The 24192-nt window shown below is 43.6% G+C and overlaps 1 protein-coding gene across 1 annotated transcript; it reads left to right on the forward strand.

The window, feature by feature from the left end:
- Window positions 1-915: 915 nt before the first annotated feature.
- hapln1b (hyaluronan and proteoglycan link protein 1b) lies at window positions 916-23259 on the forward strand. Its single transcript, XM_069673196.1, has 6 exons — window positions 916-973; window positions 17926-18060; window positions 20067-20230; window positions 21270-21468; window positions 21838-22140; window positions 22734-23259. Exons 2-6 carry the CDS (start codon window positions 17955-17957, stop codon window positions 23021-23023), a joined length of 1062 nt encoding a protein of 353 aa, XP_069529297.1. The 5' UTR covers window positions 916-973; window positions 17926-17954; the 3' UTR covers window positions 23024-23259.
- The last annotated feature ends 933 nt before the right edge of the window (window positions 23260-24192 follow it).

The raw sequence follows: 24192 nt of genomic DNA on the forward strand, positions 1-24192 counted from the left end.
TTCACGAAGGAGCCCTGCTCGAGCACGTAACCTGCAGTGTCATATTTTGATGCACATGGTCACTAAGCAGCAATAAGAAAGATCAGGTGCAGAAACAGCGCTGAGATTCGTGTTTCAGAACAGACAAATATGACACATCCAAATAATAAGCACACAAGTGGAGGTGGGGGTTCTTTTGGGGGGGCACTCTGTATCATGACCTCCTGCCTGCAGCCGTGCTGTTACATCGGTCTGTACATTAGATTTGGATCAGTTTCAGGTTCAAGTTGTGCAGTGAAATCAGTTAAACCTGTTTTCTGCATCACATCATGGACACGGCTTCTTATTCAACAAACAAGCAGAGAGAGGTTAGAGCCAGGACGACGCTGAGGGTCTTAATGAATATCAGATTAACTAATATAAGTGGACTTACAGATGCATCTGGCAGGTGTTTAAAGCAAACATTAGATTGGAGCAGATGTTCTGTGTGAGCTCTTTAAGGTTTTTATGGGACAGAGCGTCAGGAGGAGCAGAGGAACAACTCCCTGCATCCATCTCACATTGAGCAACAGGGCTGGGGTCCTCCTTTGTTTCAGACTGAAAAACAACTCCTGCAGCTCCACATCAGGTCCGCTTGTGTTCCTCTGCAGTGATGCGGAGCAGAGCGAGAGCCCCGAGGACACACTCCTGATCGCACACAGTTTGGAGCGACAGATGTGGAAATAAAACCTGCAGGTTGGTCCGGAGCTGAGCGCAGTTTTACATACATTTCACCTGCATGCGTCAGAGCGCACACTCCTCACACGCAGGCGGAGGAGGAGTGCGCGTGTTCGCTGCTCGTGCCACACTTTGGTTACCTCCAGTTGGACCCAACAGGAGACTCTGCAAACATCCTCACCGCCTGTTTCTTGCTACCTTCACGTGCGTAACCGTTTAGCGCTTCATTCCGCATCTGGAGCGCCGGAGGAGACAGACTTCACGCGACACAGAGCAGGTACAGAGTTTGTTCTTGTGTTAACGTCTGTAACGATGATCTTAAAGACATTTAAGATTCTTTTCCTCTTCATTTGACGGGTTGTGTTCTAAAGTGATGGGTGCGCGGTTCTTTTTGGCACTTTGCCCGAAGAGTTACACACAGAGAGGACAGAGGGGGATCTGGCACACAGAGACCACTCGGACACCAAACCACAGCGCCGCATGATTGACTGCTTTATTTATTGGAATAACTCACGAATAATGGGGGCGAAAAGTCTGAGAATAATAACAAATAATTAAAACATTTACAAGGAAGGAAAGTTTATTAACTGTTAAAACAACAAATCTCTTTGACATCTTCCCAGTGTTAATAATCAATGTGTCAATCATTTAAAAAGGTGCATTGAGTGACAACCTGAAGCATCAGCTGATGTTTCTGTAGATTCATGAGTTTGACAATGTTTGGTTGAGTCTTAAAGTTCGTCCCTAAAACAAGTCAAACAGTGACTCTGAGATGTGTTAGTGTTTTGGACTCTGATGCATTCACTGTCTTCTTTTCCTCGACCGAGTAATCTGAGCGATTACTCCCTGAAACAGAAAACTGGACCTTTTGCAGATTGAAACAATTTCCCTCCTTGATATTTGAAATGTGATGTTAGAGTACGACTCTCTTTGAGGTCTGGTGACTGGAGGAGAGTCCTCATCAAACAGACAGACCTGCTGTTCCTTTGGTGCATGTTTCGTCTCACAGCTGCAAATGTTGTTAAAGGAGATCCAACAGAAACTCTTAATGCACAATAATCCAGACATGCACAGGTCGAACATTTGCACCGCGTTCGTCTGTCGGCAGAAGCAGAGTTAGATTCAGGTTGACTGCAGAGGATTGTTTGTAACATCTGAATGATGCCGACATGTTCATGTTTTATAAGAGAGAGTTTATGTTCACACAGGGCTCTGGACGTTTGACTTAAATGCTTTAGACCTGTTTGTCTGTTTGTATGAAGTCTGTTTACCTGCAGTGGAGATTATAACTTGTTTGTTTCATATGTTAAGAAACAAAGTCGTGCTTTTACATTTCTTGGCCAGGTGCAGTGACTTTCAGGTGTGTTCAGAGAGTTTCTTGCACAGAGCGACGACAAACAAAGCCGATGCAAAGACATGAATGCACCAGACTTTGAACCGGTAACTTCAATTAAGAGTTCAGAAAGAGTCGTGTCATTCGTGTAGCAGTCGGCCTCCAGCCCAGAAACTCTGCCAAGCCGAGCCTGATCCTAACAGCTCATCACACTGGGCACTGGTCAGCCTCAAGGAGCTGGAAGCAGCAGGAGAGTTCATGCAGACGGGACAGCTGTGTGGACACAGACGTGACTTCCTGAAGGGCGAACATTAGCGGCTTGTGCTCAACCAAACTTAAACTTGTGGACGTAACACGAGGTTACACACACCTTCAGATCTCCACATGTGGCAGCTTCTAGTGAAGAACGAGAGATTGTTTCCTCCTGTTTCCAGTGTTTATGCTAAGCTAAGCTAACCAGCTACCGGTTGGGGCTTCATATTTCACTGTGAAATGTTGAACTATTCCTTTAAGTCCTCTGATTGAAACCATTCAGATCTTCATTCTGTGTAAACAACAGTGAATTTCTGACATTCTCCGTTTGATTGACGGCTTTATTGGCCTGTCGCAACTCGCGTCCCCTTCCCGTCAGTCTTGTGGAGAAGCGGCGTGTGAAATCGTCCCCGCAGCGCTCCATAAACTGAGGTTTCGATCCCTCGCCGCCCGTCAGACGGTCGATGGTGTTTGTGAGAGTGTTCATAGTTGTGGTCGAGCGTGTCGCGCAGCGAGGACGATGATTTAAACCCAGAGAACGTGGAGGGGCTGTGAGCGACACTCAGCCCAACAACCAAGCTCTGTGTGCTGGCTTAGACTGAGCGGCTCCACCCTGACCCCCACCCATTACCCCTGCACCCACCCAACACACACACACACACACACTGAAGGGGGGTGTATTCTCTGCAGCGACACACACACACAGTCGACTCCACTCGGAGTAAATTGCTGGTGATGAGGAAACATGAGTGTGTTTCTGTTCTTTCAGAGGAGCGCTCTGTTTTCTGCTCATGAATAGAAGTTTGTGTTGGGTTGAGAAACGTGTGTTTGCTGCAGCTTTAAAGGAAATGTGTGTGTGTGTGTGCGCGCGTGTGTGTGTGCGTGTGCGTGTGTGTGTGTGTGTGTTCACCACTATTTGAGCAGTAAACACCTTCTTGAGGACACATTTCTTCCGTTTTAGCTCAAACCTTAATGAGGCAGGTATTAAAGGTAAAAACAGTCAGACTTGCTCACAGCTCAAACACGTGACAGTCAGACGAGCCACAGAGAACACACAGGTGTCTTCAGGTGAGTGAAGTCATGTGACTTTGGTGAAGGTGTCTGAACATGACGTTCTCTTTCCCTTCCCGCTCAGGTTCACTCCAAAGCTGTAACGATTTGCTGATTAGCTGATAATGAAATCAATTGCCTGCTTGTTTGATAAGTACGGAAGCCCTAAGCGGACATGCATCCATGCGTTTTATTTTCTCCAATGATTCATTTCAGTTGTTTTCTGGAGATCTCGACTTATTTATCTCAAAGCTAACAAAATGTCAAAGCTGGTTTTGTCGTGATAACGGGATCATTTTCTGTCGATGTAGAAAACAGAGCAACGGGCTGCTCGCTGTGAGGTCACAGAGCAGGACATGCTGCCATCGCCCACACTGAGGAGGGACGTTAAGTTTCTGTGATTCTTTAGAGGAGATACGAGTTCTGATCATGTGACGTTACCGTGCTGCAGCTTTGTTATCGAGATCTCGAGAAAAGAACTGAAATGACTCGTTATCACTGGGAAGTGAATAAAATGTATGCATGTCCTTGTCGGGCTTCCGTAGAGTAAAGGAAAACCGTGTGAATGTGAAAAGTCTTCTTCCATGACAGGAAATATTTTTGACATTTGAGAAAATCAGCTTAGCGTTTTGATGATTGAAACTGATTTCACCCGTTTGTTTTATTAACCAAGCAACTAATAAATTAATCAAGCCAACGATCTACGGATTAATCCATCAGAATACTAAAGTTGGGTCATCTACGGAAGCCCTAAGACTCAAAGCAACCTATAGTCCGTCATGTCTCTCAGCTGAGTCATTGCAAGAATTTAAAACTTATAATTTCCTCTTCTAGGAGCATAATTTGATGTTTTTGGGTTATAAACTACAAAAATGTCTCCCATTGATCTCCAGTACAGATTGGAGATACAGGAGGTAAACAGCAGTGCTGGTTTGGGTCGCTGCATTCACAGTTGTACAACTCAAATCGTCCTCTAAGAGTTATTTAGGAGGGACCAGGCTAGCTGTTTCAAGCCTTTATGCTAAGCTAAGCTAAATGCCTCTGCAGTATCTTGAAGGACCGTTTAAGTTTTACACCGTTTATAAAAAGGAAATGAGACGTCACCCTGAAGACAGCAGCATTAGCCTGTTTAATATCAGACGTAGCTCTGGCCTGTGACCAGAGCTGAACTCTGACCTTTGCCTCTCACCCCTGGCACCTTGAGCTGGGGGTATTAAGCGAGGATAAAACCCCACATACACACCGTCCCTCACCCTAATCCTTCTTTAAAACACAATGCATGCTGGGATGGAGAGTCAGATTAACTTTTAACTGTATGACTCCGTCAGGGTCAAGGCAGCAGTTAACAGAGAGGAGAGAGGGGTCGTAAATTAGCCTCTCACAGGGGGAAGAGGGGGAGGAGAGAGGGGAGGGGGGTTAAGGGTGACAGCAGAGATTACCTGCTCCTTTAAGTGTCAAATGTCCCGGACAGAATAACTGTCATGATTTAAAGTTCAAAGGTTTTATAATCAGGACGTAAAACTTGTGACTCTGCAGAACTAGACAGGGACAATAATTCAGATTGAGTTTCTTTATTCTGTCCCAGAAATTCTCTTTAAAGCAGCTGCAAAAATATGAGCATCAGGAGTTAGTGTCTTCTTATTTCCACACACGACCCTTCAGTATTATCTGGTGATCCTCTGCAGGGGCCCGAGCCCTAGTTTTGGCACTTCTAAACTGAAGCAGTTTGAAGTATTTCAAACTGGACTACGATGGTAAAATGCTGCTTTCACATTGATGACTGTCATTTCTGTGCATATCATCAATAGTTAATAAAACGTGTCCTCAAACCGAAACGACAAGAAAAGATCAGCTGTCAATCAAACGATGTTTATGATCCTTGGATACTGAACAAACACATGAAGAAGTGGATTTAGTATCAATGTGTCAACAAACAAAAAACAACATTCAAAATCAATCTGTGGCACGGGGGGAGAGCGGATCATACACAGGATCAAACTAATTGTACAGGTCAAGAAAAAAATACGGTTTCTTTTCTGTTTATTTAACAGTTTGACAATCCAATCCAACTTTATTAGTACAGCACTTTAAAACAACCACAGAGGAGCAAAGTGCTGTACAGAAGAGAAAAACATTTTACAATCTTCAGGTGTGTCCTGCTAAAAGAACATTCACCTTCTCGGCGCCCGCCCGTCCTTCACCCGGTGCAAAAGCTACAGATTCTGTCCAAATGAAAACCGAAATACTGAAATATATGAATAACAAGTATGAGTATCAAACTTTATCTGAAACGAAATAGCAACAAATAAATAAAGAAATGATGAAATGTAAAATGAAATGATACAAAACTACGTGAAGAGCTCGTGCAGTGGTTTACGTTGTGAAACAGTCGCAGGTTGGTCGCGTGCAGGAAAAGATGATTAGAAACTCATAAAGTTACAGAAATGAGTGAAACACAGGAAGAGTGTAAAAGTGTCATCGATCTTCTCGTCAAACTCTCAGACTGAACATGAAGAACTGTTTACCACAATGAAACACTTTTATTTAAATGTATGTTTTACGTGGAAGTTGAGCCGAACTGCTCGTTCATGAAATAACTTCAGAGATGTTTGGAGTTTAATACTTCTAAAGTTTGAGTCTGTGCTTCAATCACAGAGGAGCGTATGGAGACTCGAGGTCAGAGGGGGGGTTCACATTCAGGGAGTCTGCTGTTGAAAACCTGAAAACTGTCCCATGTGTTCCTAATGAATTCACACGGAGCGTTCTGATTGGCCGTTGGAGCCTTTAAGCACTCTTAACACTCCAGCTGCGTCCCCGGCTGCCACACCTGCCCTCACAGCCGCCCTGTGCTCACACTGAGGACTCTTTGTGGCAGCCATGATGGTGTGACGTGACGTGTAGGTACTGTGGACCGGTTTGAACCCACCGCTCTGACCGCTGAGGAAAACATATGTGAAACTGACTGAGCTATTTGTGAATACCAGAGGCTGTGTTCGGCAAATACCCCGCCCATCACTTCCTACCCCACCCACACACAAATACCTACCAGCTCTCTGAAGTGTCGGTGGACTTTTCCAGAGCAGGTTGTCCCACAGCTGCTCTGCCTGTTACATCAGGGTGTTCCCGGGCCTCTGCAGAGATGCTGGATGAAGCAACTTTCCTGCATCAGGCCGAAAAAAGGAAAGACCCACTCAGACACGAGAGTTCAGTTTACATTTACAAAGAAGTGTGACGCTTTTCTTTACACCACAAACAGACGTTACATCGCTCTCTTCAAAGACACCAGACTCCACTGACAAAAACAGTGATTTTAGCTGCAGAACACAGGAGCTGCTGATCGACCGCTGCCTTAAAGAGTTAGACTCTTTGTGTCAGGGTTTGACTTTGGTGTTTTAAATGGTTAGTTTGGATACAACACAATATTTATGTTACACACAATAAACATAAAAAACAAACCAATCTTTGCAGCAGTAGACAAGAAACATACATTTTCTGCAAGGCAAAAATGGCTGTTTTTTTCCAATGGAGTCTGGTGTGTGTGCAGAGAGCGATGTAACGTCTGTGTGTGGTTAAAACAATCATCTTCCTCTGTAACAAAAAGGTCTATCTCTGTAGGGATCCTTTCTGTCATGTTGTCACACACTTAGAAGAACAATCTGAGCCTGTCAGTGGAAACAACAAGAACTTTTTGCACCATAAAATAAGTTAAAAAAAAGGGCTTGAATGATCCTCTCACTCAGTTTTACACACAGACAGATGGCCGGTCTTATAAAAACAGAAGTGGTGATGGTTTGAATCCCTGCAGTGGTGCTGGGCGTGACCTCTTATCTGTGTAAGTGTCAGCTGGGTGACCTGAAATGTTCTCCAGAGCTCTGAGCTGCAGAAGTCCTGGTTTAGAGACGACGTCACTGAGATAGCAGCACCGTCTCTCAGCAGCCAGAACAGCCTGTCGGGTTATCACCTCTGCGTGTTTATCTACACCAGTTCAGAGTGATGTCAAATGCAGAATTCACATCTGTCCTGTAAACTAAGTGCACCAAAGATCATCAGCAATGTCCCTTTAACCCCCCCAGGGGTTTCTGCTTCGACTTTACTGTCGAGTTTCTGAAACTGACAGTCGTGCCCACTTTGACGCAGCACTTGTACAGGGACTTGGTCAAAACCTCAGCCACACTATGTGCTTACTGCTAGCAGGATGAAACATGCTAAACAAAGATGGTGACCATTAGCATGGCACGCACACTCCCACGCGGATGTTAGGGAACTACAATGCAAACTGTCTGACTTATCAAAAGCATGACTCAAGTGACATCACTCGAGGACAGTTATCACACCAGAGACTTATTACAACTTTGTACACACGCAGCGGTGCTTCACAACACCTGGAAACAAGTGGAAGGTGAAAGATTAGTTTTTTCTTTAGGGAAGTTAATTGTGACGTCAGAGCTAAAGCTTCAAACTGTTCTTTTGTGCTTCCATCCTCAACATGGTGGATCTGAGGTACATTAGGACCGGCTGTGGCCTCTGCTCTGCGACATACCACAGACAGAGAAATACAACACAGAGCTTTACAGCATGGTCTCGTTTCACAACATAAGTCAGTGTTAACATTATGACATGCGTGTAATAGAGTCCATACGTTAATCTGCCCTCCTGAGAGCCGCTGAGGCCTCTGACATCACACTCATAGAGGCCCGGCTGGGTCTCACTCTGCAGACGTCAAAGGATGTTAAACTGAAACATCACCTGAACTTAACTTTTAGGGTAAAGGTAAAGGTGTAAAATCCTCTCAGTCAATCATCGTCATTCTTTTGTTGAAGGGTAATACTTCTGTTTACTGGCTAATGTGTATCTTGTTTATTGAATGACAGCAGGGATGTTTTCGGCTTGTGACCGTGGCCTCCACATGTTCCCACATCCCACAGTGACGACTTGAAATGTTTTTTTGTCCCATAACCAGTCGAAAAATCCAAAAATGTTTCTGTTTAGGAAGATAAACAGATTAAAATCAGCAAATCATCACATTTGTGCTTAAAAGATCAATTAATCATCCAAGTGTTGGATTAAGATTTCTGGTGTTGTGAAGCAGCCCACATGGTGCCAAACATTTCCTTAAGAGAGCTCATATAAGTGTTGCGTGCTGCTTTTTAACCGCGGTGCAGAAGTTAACCAGAAGTGCGTTAGACAAACTCACCTGTGAACCTTAAAGTGTTTTCTTTCATCAAACCAGGAAATGTAGTTTGAAAACTCCTCTGATGAAGCAGAGACCTCACCTGTGTGTGGCTTGCTTCTTCTTCTTCTGGGTTTTACAGCAGTTGGCGTCCATGTAGTTGCATTACTGCCACCTTCAGGTTTTGCTTTCCCTTATTCTCCAACTGTATGAATTCCTTTTGTCCGCTCCAGTTGTCTTTAGAAAAACCAACACCCACTTTGTCCCGTGCTCAGGTTCCACCTGCACACATCGCTCTCTACTCGCCCTGTTGTCCATAATCTTGTCTCTGGTGTTTCTTCCTGGTTGTGCCGACTTCTTTGCCTCTTTATGCTGCATGAGGCAGAGATTTGCTCCTTACTGCCCCCTGTGGCTGAAGACAGAAACAAAGATACTACGAATGGAGGGAAAGGCGAGTTCAGTGGTGTTTCTTCTCATCAACCACAGGGGGCAACAGTGAGCATATTCCACACTGGTGGACAATCATGAATATGAAACACCAAGGTGAAGTTTACTCTTCATCAAAGGACATTTCACCAATAATTTTCAGTAAAACAAAAAAAAAAAGACTTTGAGGATGAAGAGTAAATAGTTTGTTAAACGTACGTCTTTATAAGATCTGCACTCAACAGGAAGTATCCATGACAGCGCTGTGAAAGAGGAAGTCAAAAACAGGCCAAACATGCAGCATGAAATACAGTTTATCACTTAAAGATCCGACAAACAAGAAGCACCAAAAGTGCATTTTTTAAGTGTGAATAAAATGTTACAGGCCTCCGGTGCAGCCAGCGGATATCAGGATACATCATGTCGGATATCCTGCCAATACTTCCTGTTTCGTGCGTCGTCATTGTTTATAATCTGACCTCCAGAGAAATTATCGCGTGATTTTGCAATTGTCGCGTGATCTTGTGATCTCGCAGCTGCTCGGGCCAGCGCTTGTAAAGATGGATGTTTTCACCACCTGGCTTGTTAAAGTCTCAGATAAAGTTTCACCCAGTCAAAGAGCTCAGGACCAGATTTATAGAGTCGTTCACTTCACACACCCATAACACACACACACACACACACACACACACACACACACACACACAAACACACACACACACACACCTGGCCTAGGTTACAGATTTGCAAAATAATGATCATGACTATATTTTTTTGTGAAGTCATGGTGTCTGTCCTCTGACCTCTTTTGTATCAGGTATCTGTTTCTGTTTAGAGTCTGTCCAACATGTCCGCCCTGTACAAACCTCTGTTCCGCACTCCTTTAACTGTTAAACGTCATGAAGTCTTCTTTGTCTTTAATCTTCCATCTTTTCTCTCGGTTCGTGCCCCCTCGGGTCTCCGTCAGACTCGAAGGCTTCTGCTGTTTCACACCTCGTTTAGCTCTGCTGCTGGAGGAGGTTTGTGAGGGTCGGGTGGCGACTCGCTCCCTTCTCAGCTGCCTCATAAATATCTGACAACAACAGACTCAAAGCAGCAGGACGTGCCCTGTGTTTCTGGCCTTAGACTTTGATGTCTCCACAGTGCCAGGACGTTTAATTGCCTGTAAAACTGAACTTAAAATGTCCTTTTGGATTTGAACTGCAGAGATACACCCTGACCAACCACGAACACCAAACCTATTAGAAGAACTGCTCGTGTCATAGATGTGGTCGGAGGCTCTGATGGTGCTGATGGTGCTCTAAGTGTGTTTTCTTCTGACTCACACAAAGCAGAGCAGGTGTGTCTCTTCACTGCAGCTGCTGATGCACTTTAGGTTTATGCTTCAATCACAAACACTCAGACGATTTCCAAAAGGCATGCCATTACTTTTTATGTCATTTTGCAGACTGAATCTGTCCATTTAGACGTCTGAACTTGCTTAAAGGCTTTATTGTTTGGAGAAGAGGTTAAAGGTCGTATAAACATGAGTCTAATGGACTGCATTAGTCGTGTAGAATAAAGAACAGAGCGTTACCAAACATGGAGTGGAAACTTTCTGTGTGTGCCGGCGGCTCGTCTTTGTCAGTTTGTTCTTTCCTCATGATTGTGTCACGTTCACAAAATGCCAGAATCCTGAAGGTCCAGCATTTTAAAGGTTTCAAGACTTCCACCTCAGATTCACACAGCAGTGTCCGAGCAGTGTGACAGTAACTGTGTTAGACACACGCTGCCTCTCCGGTTTGTTTTACCTCACCTCGCTTGGTTCTCTGACCCGCTCTGCTGTTGTGAAACACTTTCATAAGTTTGTTTTTCGACTTTGCAGCCAGAAAACGACACGAGAGTTTTGACTTTTGCCAATGTTGGTGAAGCTTTGGACCGTTTCACAAAACCTTATCCTGCGTCTTATTATGATTGTGCATTGCTAAGATGCATACATTATTTATACATTGGCTCTTATTGGCTCTATTTATGACTACTTGTACTTTCTCTACTTTTCCACTGCAGATCATTTGTGCTCTCTGCAGGAGAGTTTTAGCTCAGCAGTGCAGCATGAAACATCCATTTGACGCCTGCTTTTAGAGGCAGGAACTGAACGTCATTTAACGGATAAACTTGAGCTTTGTGCATTTATATAAGTATTAAGATATGTTGGCTGCTGTTTATGGGTATTCCAGATCTGTCACTCTTTGCCGCTGCAGACCGCTCAACCTAACTACCTAAACTGGGCGGGGTTGTGCAGAATGTCCCGTGAGATTCTCCCCGACCAATCAGTGGTCAATGCACGCAATGTTTCAACTCCCCCTTCTGGTATCACCTCAGCTCGCTTGGAGCCTTGAAGAAGGGATACTTTATTAATCCCCGAGGGGAAATTCAATGTCTTCACTCTGTTATTATTAGGAACATGCTAGACACAAATAGGCCATGAATACACACACAAACAGGACTCCATGGACATGAGCGCTAATTGGAGAGATGTCAGACTGAGGGGGCTGCACATGGACATGCGCCCCGGACAGTTGGGGATTTGGTGCCTTGCTCAAGAACACCTCGATGGCGCCCAGGAAAGGAGCTGGCACCTCTCCAGCTACCAGCCCCCAGGTGTGAGCGGGGTCTGAGGTGTTACTAAAAGAGTGCCAGGTACGGTCCACTTTTGCAGATGTAACTCCCCAAAAAAAGAGACTTCCAAGAGAGTCAAATAGAGCCCTAACGTGCAGTTGAAATGAGGCATGAAAGTCTACAGTCAAGCTAGCAGCGCTGTATTAGCTGTTGTACCTAGGCACAGCTAATTACGGAGCTAAATGCTAACAACAGTGTGCTAATGTCCTCACCATAACAATGCTAAAGTGCTGAATTTAAGCAAGTTTGTTGTTTATGATGTAACCGTCTTAGTTTAACGTGTTAGCATGCTAGCATTTGATAATTAGCTGCGAACACAAAGAACAGCTGGCGCTAACAGGAATGAATGCTCTGCAGGTTTTTGCTCCAACCGAACTCTTTAAAATGGAGCTGATGGTGGCACTAGAGGAAAGGTTTGGTCCTCTGGGGATCATGAATGTCTGCACAACATATGATAGGAGTCCGCTCATTGTTGAGATGTTGCAACATCACACTGACGCAGCTTGAAGAGTTCCTCCTGTTAGTGATGTCATTCATTGATTCCCTGCAGGATTGTGGTGAAGAAATAAGTCGAGTTTGCAATAAAATTATCATAACAGAATAATTTATTTAAACTTTCAAACGCAGAAACTGCTGACCTTTCAAAATAAATCCCCTCCAGTATCAGAGTGTGTGCGAGTGCATGTGTTTGTTTTCCTAATAATCAGAGGCCGGGTGGAGTCCTGCTGCTCCTCAGGGACAACAGATCACTGCAGAAACAACTGCAAGCAAATATCTGAGTCTTACCCCATCACTGGATCTGACCTCCTCCCAGAGAGACATGCTTTCTGTTTGTTGTTTTCTTCTTGTTCTGGAGACGTTAAGGCTCAGTGATATCTGAACATACTGTCGCGAGGCGCTGGGGACTGAAACTCATTAAATACACCCAGAATGAAACCCTCTCTGGATCCCTGCACGGTGCCTCACATGTTACGCTCTCTGCAGACACAAACTGTTACAGCCTCACATGTCATCGTACCCGTCTATGAGCGGGACCGGCAACATGTTTGAGGACAAATAGGTGATGCACTCACACCTGGCCTGTAAAGCCTCGGCCTTGTTTACCCTCCACACAGATGGACGCTGAGGAATGCTGTCACATCTTCGATCTGCTGTGTGTGTGTGTCCAGAGATCTCACACACACACACACACACACACACACACACACACACACACACACAGATGATGTCTTAGCCATGTGCAGGTTTACGTCATAAACAGCTGAGTGTGTTTACAGGTAACACCTGCTCATGTTGCTAACCAGTGGTGGAAGAAGTATTCAGGTCTGATATCCAATGATACACTTCATATATAAACTCATCCTATCAATGATTTTGTCGTAAGACGCGAAAAACTGCGACAAATTTCCCATCTGGAATGAATGGGATGAGGTACAAAAAACTCGCAAATCTGCGACGTTTTTCAAACATCTCCTGCTCTGGCCTACGTTCACCTAGAAACACCATTCAAACTTTAAAATGTAGGCACGGGTCTTGTCTATTTAAGTTGTATTTGTTGTATTCTTTTTTCCTACGATGTTTCGTTTTTGAACGGTGACCCTTTAAAGATGGTGAGTTATTTTGGAAAAATTCAGGATTTATAATGGGTGTGTATTGCGGAATGTTCGTGCAGAGCTAACTGACAGAGTGGAGAGACTCAAAAAAACCTCTCAGAAATTCTCTCTTTCTCTGACGACCCCAGCCACAAATTACACAGTAGAACTGTGATTTTTTCACAGAGTTGTAGCCACACTTGTCTTCTTTCTCCCAATGTGTCTACTTTATCAGTAGGATTTACGGTTTTTGATTTATCTGCCCCTAACCGACAAGAGTAGCTCTCAACTGCTCCATTTACTCCAATGTTAATCGGGAGGAGGATTTTCCAGGATTTTCAAAACTGCACATGTTTTTAACTCGCTCCTATTACCACATTTTAGAAGCTAGGACCACAAAAACTTATGTCTGTGTTCTTTAAGGCCTTTCTGGCTTGATGGTCAAGAAATTTTGCCGATATCATGTTTGGTTTTGAAGAAATGGCAGTAGTTTGACGTCCTAAATGTGAGCCAGAAATCACGCTCAGATCAGCTGTCACAGACACCAGCTGTGGTCACATAAGCCGTTTCTAGGGCTTTCCGACAACCATCACCGTGGCAACCGAGATCAGCTGGGCCAATTAATTGTTCAGACTCCAGCACAGCCCACTCTCGCGATTTCCCAATGGGGAATTGTCTAGTTATTATTGTTGCACATTAAAAAATCATAAAATGTGAGATATTTTGGGTTTATTTTGAAAGTCCAGCCTCAAAATTCTTAATTATAATCACCTACTTCACCGCTTTATTTTGAAAGTCTGACTCGATGGTGCTTATTAATTATTGCTAACTTCACTGCTTTATTTTGACGATCTAATCTGACTTTGCTCATTTATTATCATTAACTTTAACCTCACTGCTTTATTTTGAAAATTAAACCTGGCTTTGCTTGCTTATTATAAATAACTTAACCGCTTTATTTTGACGATCTAACCTGATGTTGTGTACTTTAAATCGCTGTCACCGCTTTATTTTGAAAATGTGACTTAGCTTTTTTACTTTCCTCTCGTTATCGCTGTATTTTGAATCGTCTGTTCGAATATCTCTTACTGCTTACTTTACCTCTTTATTTAAAATGTCAGTGCTGACGTCACATATTTAGAATGACGATCTTTACAGCTTTAGTCCAAAAATCAAACCTGATGTAGCATTATTATTATTATTATTATTATTATTATTGTTATTGTTAATAACTTTATCGTTTTATTTTGAAGTCCTAACCGGACTCTAACTTGTTTATTCATTATTGCTATTTTTTTTGGGGCTTTATTCTAAAAGTTAAAGATCATAGTTAACTACACCACTTTATTTTGAAGATCTAATCTGACTTTGGATATCTATCGTAGTTACCTTGACAGCTTTATTTTGAAAGTCTTACCGGATGTTGTATATTCATTATCACTGACTGCGTATTTGTTATCTCTAACATTACTGCAATATTTTGAAATTTTAACCTGACATTATTTATTATTGCTAATTTTTCTGCTGTATTTTGAAAATCTGACCTGTAATTGCACATTTATTATTGCTAACTGTACCGCTTTATTTTGAATATCTAATCTGACTTTGCTTATTTATTATCATTACCGTAACCACTTTATTTTGAAAGTCTAAACAGATGTTTATTCATTATCACTAACTTCACCGCTTTATTTTGAAAATCTTATCTGACTTTGCTAATTAATTATCTTTAACTTCGTCGCTTTATTTTGAAGATCCAACTTGAGGATTTATGTTGATTACTGCTAACTTCCCCTCTGTATTTGAACCTAACCTGTGGTTGCTAACTTGACTGCTAACCCTGCGTGTGCTGAACTGCACTGACCGGGGACCTAAAAGAGACTGACCAAGCTGACATGTTGTATTAATGGTTTAAGCTCAAATGTAAAACACTAATTTATGAAGTCTCTGTAGCTCTCACATAATTGTACTGGAGTAGAAATATAATCTGTTATGACAGACGAAGTCTCCTGTACAGAACTGATACTCCAGATTTGAACTTAAGTACAGGACTGTTAATGGAGCATGAAACTCCAGCTCTGCATCATTTCTGCTGCTGCAGAGTCCTCTCCTCCTCCTCCTCCACCTCCTCTCCTCCTCCTCCTCCTCCTCCTCCACCTCCTCCACTCTGCTTCAGCTTTTTTTTCTTGCTGTATCTCATCATCTTCATCTCCCTCCGTCTCCTCTCCTCTTTTCTCATTTCACACCTCAGCTGCTCCTCGTCTCCTGCAGAGAAAACTCAAAGTTTTCACCCTGTTTCAAAAGGACAAATCACATCTTCCTCCACTCGCTCCACCTACTTATCCCTGCAGCCCCCCCCTCCTCGTCCTGACCCGGTATGCGTAATGACTATTTTCAGGCAGGGAGGGGTAATCAGAAATGTGTGTGTAACTGGCACAGTGTGTGTGTGTGTGTGTGCTGCAGTTATTCTGCTGACTGCAGGAGCTCCACCTGGCAGAGGGGGCCGGAGCATCAGCAGTTTGGGATGGTGAATGAAGATAAGGGTGGAAGAGGTGGAGGGGGGGGGAAGAGGAATCAATCCAAATGACTACCCCCTCACACACACACACACACACACACACACACGCACACAGTGATCACACACACACATACACTCCCTGAACTCGCACACAAGACTCAAAAGCCCTAACATACACTTTCTATGGAAGCCCAGGGCTGCCAATGTTAAAATCAACTCATTTAATGAAATTGACTCTAAAACAGTCCATTAGGCAGTTTGTTATATATCTGCCTACATCTGTTTTCATTTAACAAACTGTCTCAATTAAAGTATGCCGAATTAGCTATTAGCACTTCCTGTTTGCAGTGCTCCGATGCATGTACACACAGCTATCACTGGATTACTTTGTCAGTGAAGAAAACGTAAAAATGACATTTTTCTAAAGCAAGTTCTGCAGGTACAAGGAACGTCTTTTACTAGCTACAACTTTTATGTGGATTTAAATATATTTATTGACAATAGACAAAAAAAAAAAGTGTGTCCATTGAAAGTGTAAGTCGTAATTTTTGTAAAAAATATGTGTTTAATGTTTGTGTATTTAAATTTGAGTTATGACCCAGAGAAGGAGTTTGATTTTAGTAGCTCAAGCCCAGTTTAAAGTCTCCTTAGCCTCCCAACCCTGGGGGATTGGGACTCAAAGCAAGACAACAAATTAATTTACTTTATAATTAAATTTTAAAATCAAAAAACATTGTTTCAAGTGTCGTTTCAAGTTGTTTCAGAGACTTCAGTTAAATATTGGCAGCTCTGGACTTCCATAAATCAAATGCCTAAAGTTGAAGTCAAACAGTGAATCCCTCTCTCTTCTGGATGAGTGTGTAGAGGACGGGCTGCAGTGAGTGTGGGGTGTGTGTGCGTGTGTAAATGTAGCCTGAGGTGTGTGTGTGTGACGCTGCACTGTGGCACAGTCTCCCTCTGAAGTTGTGGGCTGTCAGTGTGACCGGGACATGCTGCTTCCTCGCTCTGCTGGATGACAGGAAACGTTTACTGCACAGTATGTAGACTGCAGATTCTCATATTAAGGAGTGTGTGCTGTTCTTGTTGTGTAGCTTGTGTAGTGTGCGTCCTCTGTTGTGTGAAGCTTCTGCAGGTTGTGCAACGGAGGTCGATTGTGTGGGATGATTGTCACAGGCTGATTTTTGTATTGAGACAAGTTAAACGAGGAGGCTACGGTCGTGTGTGTGCAGATGATCTGAGTGAGTCGCCTGCAGGCTGCTCTGCTCTCCTGCAGTTGTTACAGCGGGGAGGAAGCAGCACTGCAGATAGAAGCACTGGGTCACACTGTGGACGAGCGTCAGGGCTGGAATAAGACAGAACTAGAGGAGGAGGAAATTTTATTTTAGTCTACATTTTGTGCATTATGTATAAAAACAAAAACGTTACTCGATTCTTATTTCAAATGCAAAATGGTTTATTTTTGGAATTAATATTTAGTGCTCAGGTTTGTTCTTGATTATTTTGACATTTTGGACTATTTTTCATGATTTTCACGCTTATTTTTGACATTTTTACTTAATTTTCAAAATGTTTGCTTTAATTTTTGACATTTTTGCAACTTATTTCAAGATATTAGCCTTTATTTGAAACATTTTTGCCTGTATGTCTGTATGTTAGACCATCAACTTTTTATTTTAGACATTGGTGCTTAATTTTCAACATTTTTGCTCGTATTTTAGACAATTTCACTTAATTTTCAACATTTATTCCTCTATTTTTTTTGGTGACATTTTTGCTTTTATTTTAGACATTTTTACTTTGTTTTCAAGATTTTGGACATTATCGTTTACAATTTGAGTTAATTTGCAATATTTTCTCCTTCATTTCAGACATTTTTAGTTGCTTTAACATTTATGACATTATTTTAGACATTTATGCCTTTATTTTCAACATATTTGATTTTATTTTAGACATTTCTACCTAATTTTTTAAACATTTTTTCCTTTATTTTTGACATTGACATCCTTTATTTCGATATTTTCATCATTTGTACTTTAATCCAAATATTCAAATATAAATGAGTCCTGACTTGATTACATTTCTTCCTAAACCTCTCAGTGAAAATGTGAGTGTGTTTCTGAAGCCCGGCTCTGGTGCTCAGTTGAACCGGTCAGAAAAACCACCGGACCCTTCCCCTGAGACTCTCTCGTCTCTTGTGTAACCCCTCCCTCTCTCCTCTGTGTCTCTGCAGTGACCGGCCCCACAGTTTGGTGAGTGAAGATGATTCCTGTGCTGCTCTGTGCTCTGATCTCTCTGAGTGTAGCACAGAACGACTTAGACATCCTGTACCCCGAGCTGGAGCACTCCAGAACCATCTATGTCACAGGTGAGTACATTAGTTTACTGCTGAGTTTTACAGCTCTTCTTCTTCTTCTCTGGTGTCCTCTCTGAGCTTCGTTCTCGACACTCTCTCTGCAGCGTCGTCTGTTTCCTCCGTTTATCAGCTCATCCTGTGGCTGCGGCTCGCTGATAACGCTGCTATGTGGGGATTATTAGCTCAGGGAGATAAAGTTATCTCAGCTGCACCTACAGATGAAACTTTGTTTGAACAGGTCCAGAACTCAGATACTGTAAGAAAAACACAGCTGAGGTACCGACAAGTATGCTGCTTATGATTTATCTCGAGATCTTCATGTGTCCAGCTGACGTCTGGAATTCAGCCAGTGACACACAAAGCAACTGGTCTATGTCACTGTCATCATCACGCAGTACAAACAGCCTGGCTCATTTAGCAAAGGGAACGTGATGTAAACTCTTGTTCCTCCACACAAGGTTTTACAGAGCTCACAAAATGCTGCGTCTGCTTTTTCTTACAGTGATTTAGTGAACTCTCCACTATCTAGGCTTTGACCCTTGACCTCTAGGAAGTCAAGAATCTTAGCGTTATATGGGTGGATTTCTCTCCTGTGTCATTTATGAGGTCTGAGTCTGTTGGTCTGATTACTTTTGTAACTGATTACTTTTTGTAACTACTATCTTCAGATAACCTTAGTTCTACATGTATGTGGTGGATAATGCATCGAAGTCGCAGCTGTTAACATCAAAACAATCGTCATTTACAAACATCAGAAGTGGCAGCTATAACAAACACTGATTATCTAGCTAGTTATTAATTAATAAAAGGCTGAACTGACAAACAACAACAAACTAGTTTCAAATTAATCTACGACGCATTAATTTACATGTTCATGGTTCGAATCCCGGTTGAGACGTAGTGGGCCTTTCTGTGTGGAGTCTGCATGTTCTCCCCGTGCATGCGTGGGTTCCCTCCGGGTACTCCGGCTTCCTCCCACAGTCCACAGACATGCTCGTTAGGTTCACTGGTGACTCTACATTAGGTGTGATGTGAGTGCGAGCGTGTTTGTCTCTATAGCCCTTTTTACACTGCGGTAACGAAGCTGCACCGTTATGCTGCCATTTTACACTGGACCACGCAACGCCGGCGTGAAGCCACCCCAAAATGTGCGCGAGGTGTAAACATAAAGCACACGCCGCTGTTCCGCCCTGCCGGCTCTGCTGTTTACACTGACGCTGTAACGCTCTGTTACCTCCAATGCCGCCCAATGACCGCTGGGATTAACAGGATAAGCGGTAGATAATGAATGGATGGATTTTTAAACAGTAAATTAATTACCAATTTATAAAGTCGTCATTACAACTCTATAAAACAACTTACTAAGCAGCCTAATGTCTAACTAATAACTGATAACTAACTAAAACTAAGAACTAAACTATTAAGTGAAAACTATCTGATAACTAATGGAAGACTAAAATAAAGCTAACCTGCTAACTAGCTTACAAGCTGAATGCTTTAATGATTCTGTGTAAAAAATAAGGAATAAATAAAAGGGAATAAACACAGTTAAAGGTAACAGCGCTGATAGTGACGGACATGAGAATCAAACAGCAGTCTGATGATTCAGGAAGTGACGGAGAAGAAAAAGCCGACTGTCCCTTTAACGTCCACCAGTACAGAACATCAGAACATCAATGATCCATCAGGTGAACTGATGGACGTTCGTGCTTATGCAGCACTCGGTGAAACGCTGCGGTGGTTAAACAGCTCTGTGAGTCTGTTAGTGACGGAGGCTGAAGGTCACAGCTGCAGAATCCTCTGATGAACAGTTAAAGGCTCTCGTGTGCACAGAAACAGAGCGCGTGTGTTCTTGTTTAAACATAATTAGGCAGGCGAAAAGCAAGAGGACATTATTTAATGGTTCTGGAGGAGATTATTGATTTCTTTCACCCTGACAGGACGGCACAGATACAAGCTGAAGAAGGGAAATCAAAACAGGTCCAGATGTCCTTCATGTTTTTGTGTCTGTGTTTCAGAAAACGGCCCTCGACTCTCGGTCGCAGCAGAGCAAACAAAGGTTTTGTCGAAACGAGGAGGGAACGCGACTCTACCATGCAGGATCCAAAGGGACCAGTCCATGGCACCGAACCGAAAGATGAGGATCAAATGGACCAAGCTGACCTCAGACTACCTGAAGGAGGTCAAACATTCATTTTATAAGACTGCTGTCCGAGGTTTCACAGGTTCTGTTTAAAGTCGTTATGAATAGTGAACTTTAAGGACATGAACACAACAACCAATAGGAGCGCTCTCTCCTGCATTAAGCAGGAAGTAGATAGCACACAGAGAGGGGTGTGTGGAGGGCTGCTGTCACTGTAACTGAATGTGATGCCATAGTTGGACACTGACTGGTGTTAGCACATGGTGTTAGCATGGCAGCGGTTAGCTTCGATGATGAACTCATAACAGTTTGAAGCAGGGAGGATAGAAGTGATTTTGTAGTGGCCTGCTCGCTCGTGCTGCTAGCTCGTGAAGCGTTTTTGCCTCAATCAAGCTGCAGCTTCTGTTTCAGCTCCAGTGTTTGTTTTTCTGCATGTACATTTCCACCAGGTGCATGATGGGAAATAACTGCAACAGTAATCTAGCACTAGTTTTTAACAATGGGGAGTTCAGTGTATGTTCATTAAGATTCTTGCCTGCAGCTACTGTCTGTAGTGCATCCACGGGACGCCGTTCCTAGCTTTAGCACTGATTGACAGTTGGTGGCAGTATTGCGTCAATAATTGCAGCAATACACTTGTAATAAGATGGAGAAAGAAGAGTACAAGGACATGTAAACATGCAAACCTTAGACGGTAAATAAAAAGTAAACGTAGCCACCATTGATTTGTGGAGTAACATTTTAAAGCCTCAAATTTGTCAACTTGGCTGTTGCCATGTTTGTTTCTGGAGCCAGAAGTGACCATACATGGACATGAAAGGTTTAGCTGGACATGAACAAGGTGTCAGCAAACACTAAACTATCAAAGTTACGCAGATTGTGCTCAAGGATTTTCCCCCAGAATGAGCAAACAACAAACAAACAAGTGAACAAGCTAGGTGTGGTGAGCACAGACGCAGATACCTGCTAACAATTGCTAACACATGAATAAGGACGATTTTCACTCACCTAGAGATCTTGGACGGTCTGGTACATGAAACCAGCTTCACAGTCTAACAGAGAAATCTTCTTCATCCAGGTGGATGTTTTTGTCGCGATGGATTACCACAAGAGGAGTTACGGAAGCTTCCACGGACGCGTCCACCTGCAGGGCTCCTCCCCCATGGACGCCTCTCTGGTTATCACAGAACTCACCCTGGAGGATTATGGGAAATATAAATGTGAAGTTATCGACGGGCTGGAGGATGGAACAGCGGTGGTGTCCCTCGACCTTGAAGGTAGAATAGTTTGGTGGAATTACTCTTTAAAATGTCTATAAATGTCATTGTGCTGTAACAGCGAGCTAAATTTAGCATCCTGAGCAGCGAGTGCTCGGGGGAAAGTCATTCAGGAGTTTGTTCCGTAAGCAGAGTGTGCATCAGTGTCGGAGCAGCTTCATTATGTGTGAGAGCAGCCAGAGGATCAGCCATTACTGCCTGAAGCCAAACGCTCTGGCAGCAGGCTGACGGAGCGGCAGCTGTGCTTACACAGCAGGACGTGCTGTCACTTTCAGTCTTTACTTTAAATAACAAGATGGAATAAAAGTCCCAGAGGACAGATCCTGGTTTTGTCTGCTAACTGAAGCTATCACATCTTTCTCCCTGTAGGTGTCGTCTTCCCTTACTTCCCCCGTCTGGGTCGCTACAACCTCAACTTCTACGATGCTGAGCGGGCGTGTCGGGAGCAGGATGCCATCGTGGCGTCCTTTGACCAGCTGTACGAGGCGTGGAGAGGGAAGATGGACTGGTGCAACGCCGGCTGGCTGAGCGACGGGACGGTCCAGTACCCGATCACTGTCCCCAGAGAGCCCTGCGGAGGAAAGAACACGGTGCCGGGCGTCCGAAACTACGGCCTGAGAGACAAGGAGAAGAACCACTATGACGTGTTCTGCTTCACGTCCCACTACAAAGGTGAAGGGTCATCATCTCTTTATGTGTGTGTGGTTCCCTTCATCTAACCAGGCTGCTCCTAAAGACAATAGTGGAACAAAACTCAGACTGTTGGGTAATCTTTCAGAACACATGGGATCAAACGTCCGCCATCTTACCTTGGTATTGGGGAGAGGATTTCTTCTTCTTCTACTTCTAGTGTTTGACAGTTGGCAAACCAGCTTAGAGGTTCATTACCGCCACCAACTGGACAGGAGTGAAACACAGGAAGTGGGATTTGATCAGTCAGAGAAATCCTGTCACATAAATGTCTCTCAACTACGACTCAGATGGACTCGTTCATACCGAAAGAGCCGCTGTAAGGGATCAGATCGATTAGGAATGTAACATTTCTAGTTTCCTGCTATTTGATGATAAGAAATCGTGAGGAGAGATGAAGTTGTACAGGAGAGTCTTGTTGGACTGCAGAACTAGCTGCCATAGTGGCGACCTGCCCGTCCATGAAGTCCCTGAAAGAGATGTAATCAGCTGTTTATTTCACAGGGTGTAATACACTCTGCAGCCTATAGGGGGCGTTTAGCTGACTTCATATCTTGTTCCTTTTTGTCTCCCAGGTCGGTTCTACTACCTGATCCACCCCTCTAAGTTAACCTACGACGAGGCGGTGAGGGCGTGCCAGAAAGACGGAGCTCAAATCGCCAAGGTCGGCCAAATGTACGCCGCCTGGAAGCTGCTGGGCTACGACCGCTGCGACGCTGGCTGGTTGGCCGACGGCAGCGTCCGTTATCCCATCTCCAACCCCCGCCGGCGCTGCAGCCCCACAGAGGCCGCCGTCAGGTTCAACGGCTTCCCCGACAAAAAGCACAAGCTGTACGGAGTGTACTGCTTCAAGGGCCACAACTGAGCTGCAAACACACACTCAAACATCCTGCACACACACATCAGCATGCACACACACACATTCATTCACACACTATTAAGACTGTTTGGAGGTATGAACAAACTGTGATTCTTTATTTCATGGAAACCTTAAGACATTCTTGTCAGATGAGTCATGTTGTTGTAATCTGGGACCTGATACTCTACAAGGGGTAGTTTACACATATTTAAGGTTCATATTATTTAATCAATGCCTTTGAATTGGGGTGGGTGGGTTGTTGTGGGGGGTTAGGGTGGGAGGATATTGTAGCTACAGCCATACTGTCATTCAAGACCGGACTCAACACGTCATCCAACAAAGAAGAACACGTCCGACAGCAGAGAAACTCCTAGTCGGACGGATACTTTGGGCACTTAATCGTTTTGTTCAAGACCTGGAACAACAACGACGAAGCCATGAAACACATGACAAGAGAGAAAAGCTCAAATCCTGCGATACTTGTTTGGTAGGAAAACAAGCCTAGCACAACCAAACCAATCGTTGCCGTCCACATTTTAAGGGTCATTCGGATATTTTTTAAACCTGGGGCCAAATTGCTTCGATCTATTGGGCTCTAAATGACTTATAGATACGAAAAGGATTGGATTAGACCCGATAGTTTGCAGCAGCCTGCAGCCGTGAAACAGGCTGTAATGGCTGCAGCAAAACAGGCTCAGATTGTTATTCTAAGCGTGGTTAATAAAATCATCTTCCTCTGTAACAAAAGAGATCCTTTCTGTAATGTTGCCACACAAACAGACGTTACATCGCTCTCTGCAAACACACCAGACTCCATTGATAAAACTTGACTAATTTTACTTTATGGAAGTTGTTGTTGGTCCACCGCTCATTTGATCATTTGTGGGGGGGTTCTGATTTTGTGAGCTTTAAATGGTTTGTTCAGATGCATCATTATAGCTGTGTAACATACAGTAGCACAAAAATCACAAGCCTTCAAGGCAGCAGTAGACCAGCAGCTCCTGTGTTCTGAGAGGTAAAATAACCGATTTTGTGAATGGAGTCTGGTGTGTTTGCAGAGAGCGATGTAACGTCTGTTTGTGGTTAAAACAATCATCTTCCTCTGTAACAAAAAGGTCTATCTCTGTGGGGATCCTTTCTGTAAGGCCTGACAGAGAACTTTTAGTGGACGCAAT

The sequence above is a fragment of the Semicossyphus pulcher genome, unplaced genomic scaffold (genome assembly GCF_022749685.1).
Source record: "Semicossyphus pulcher isolate SPU_LCO1_2020_fin unplaced genomic scaffold, fSemPul1.0.p SCAF_22, whole genome shotgun sequence".
NCBI lineage: Eukaryota > Metazoa > Chordata > Actinopteri > Labriformes > Labridae > Semicossyphus > Semicossyphus pulcher.

Coding starts and splice junctions, on each gene's coding strand:
- hapln1b (XM_069673196.1), top strand. CDS start 17,955: ATGATTCCTGTGCTGCTCTGTGCTCTGATCTCTCTGAGTGTAGCACAG. Junction 18,061..20,066: donor CAGAACCATCTATGTCACAG/GTGAGTACATTA, acceptor TCTGTGTTTCAG/AAAACGGCCCTCGACTCTCG. Junction 21,469..21,837: donor GGTGTCCCTCGACCTTGAAG/GTAGAATAGTTT, acceptor TTCTCCCTGTAG/GTGTCGTCTTCCCTTACTTC.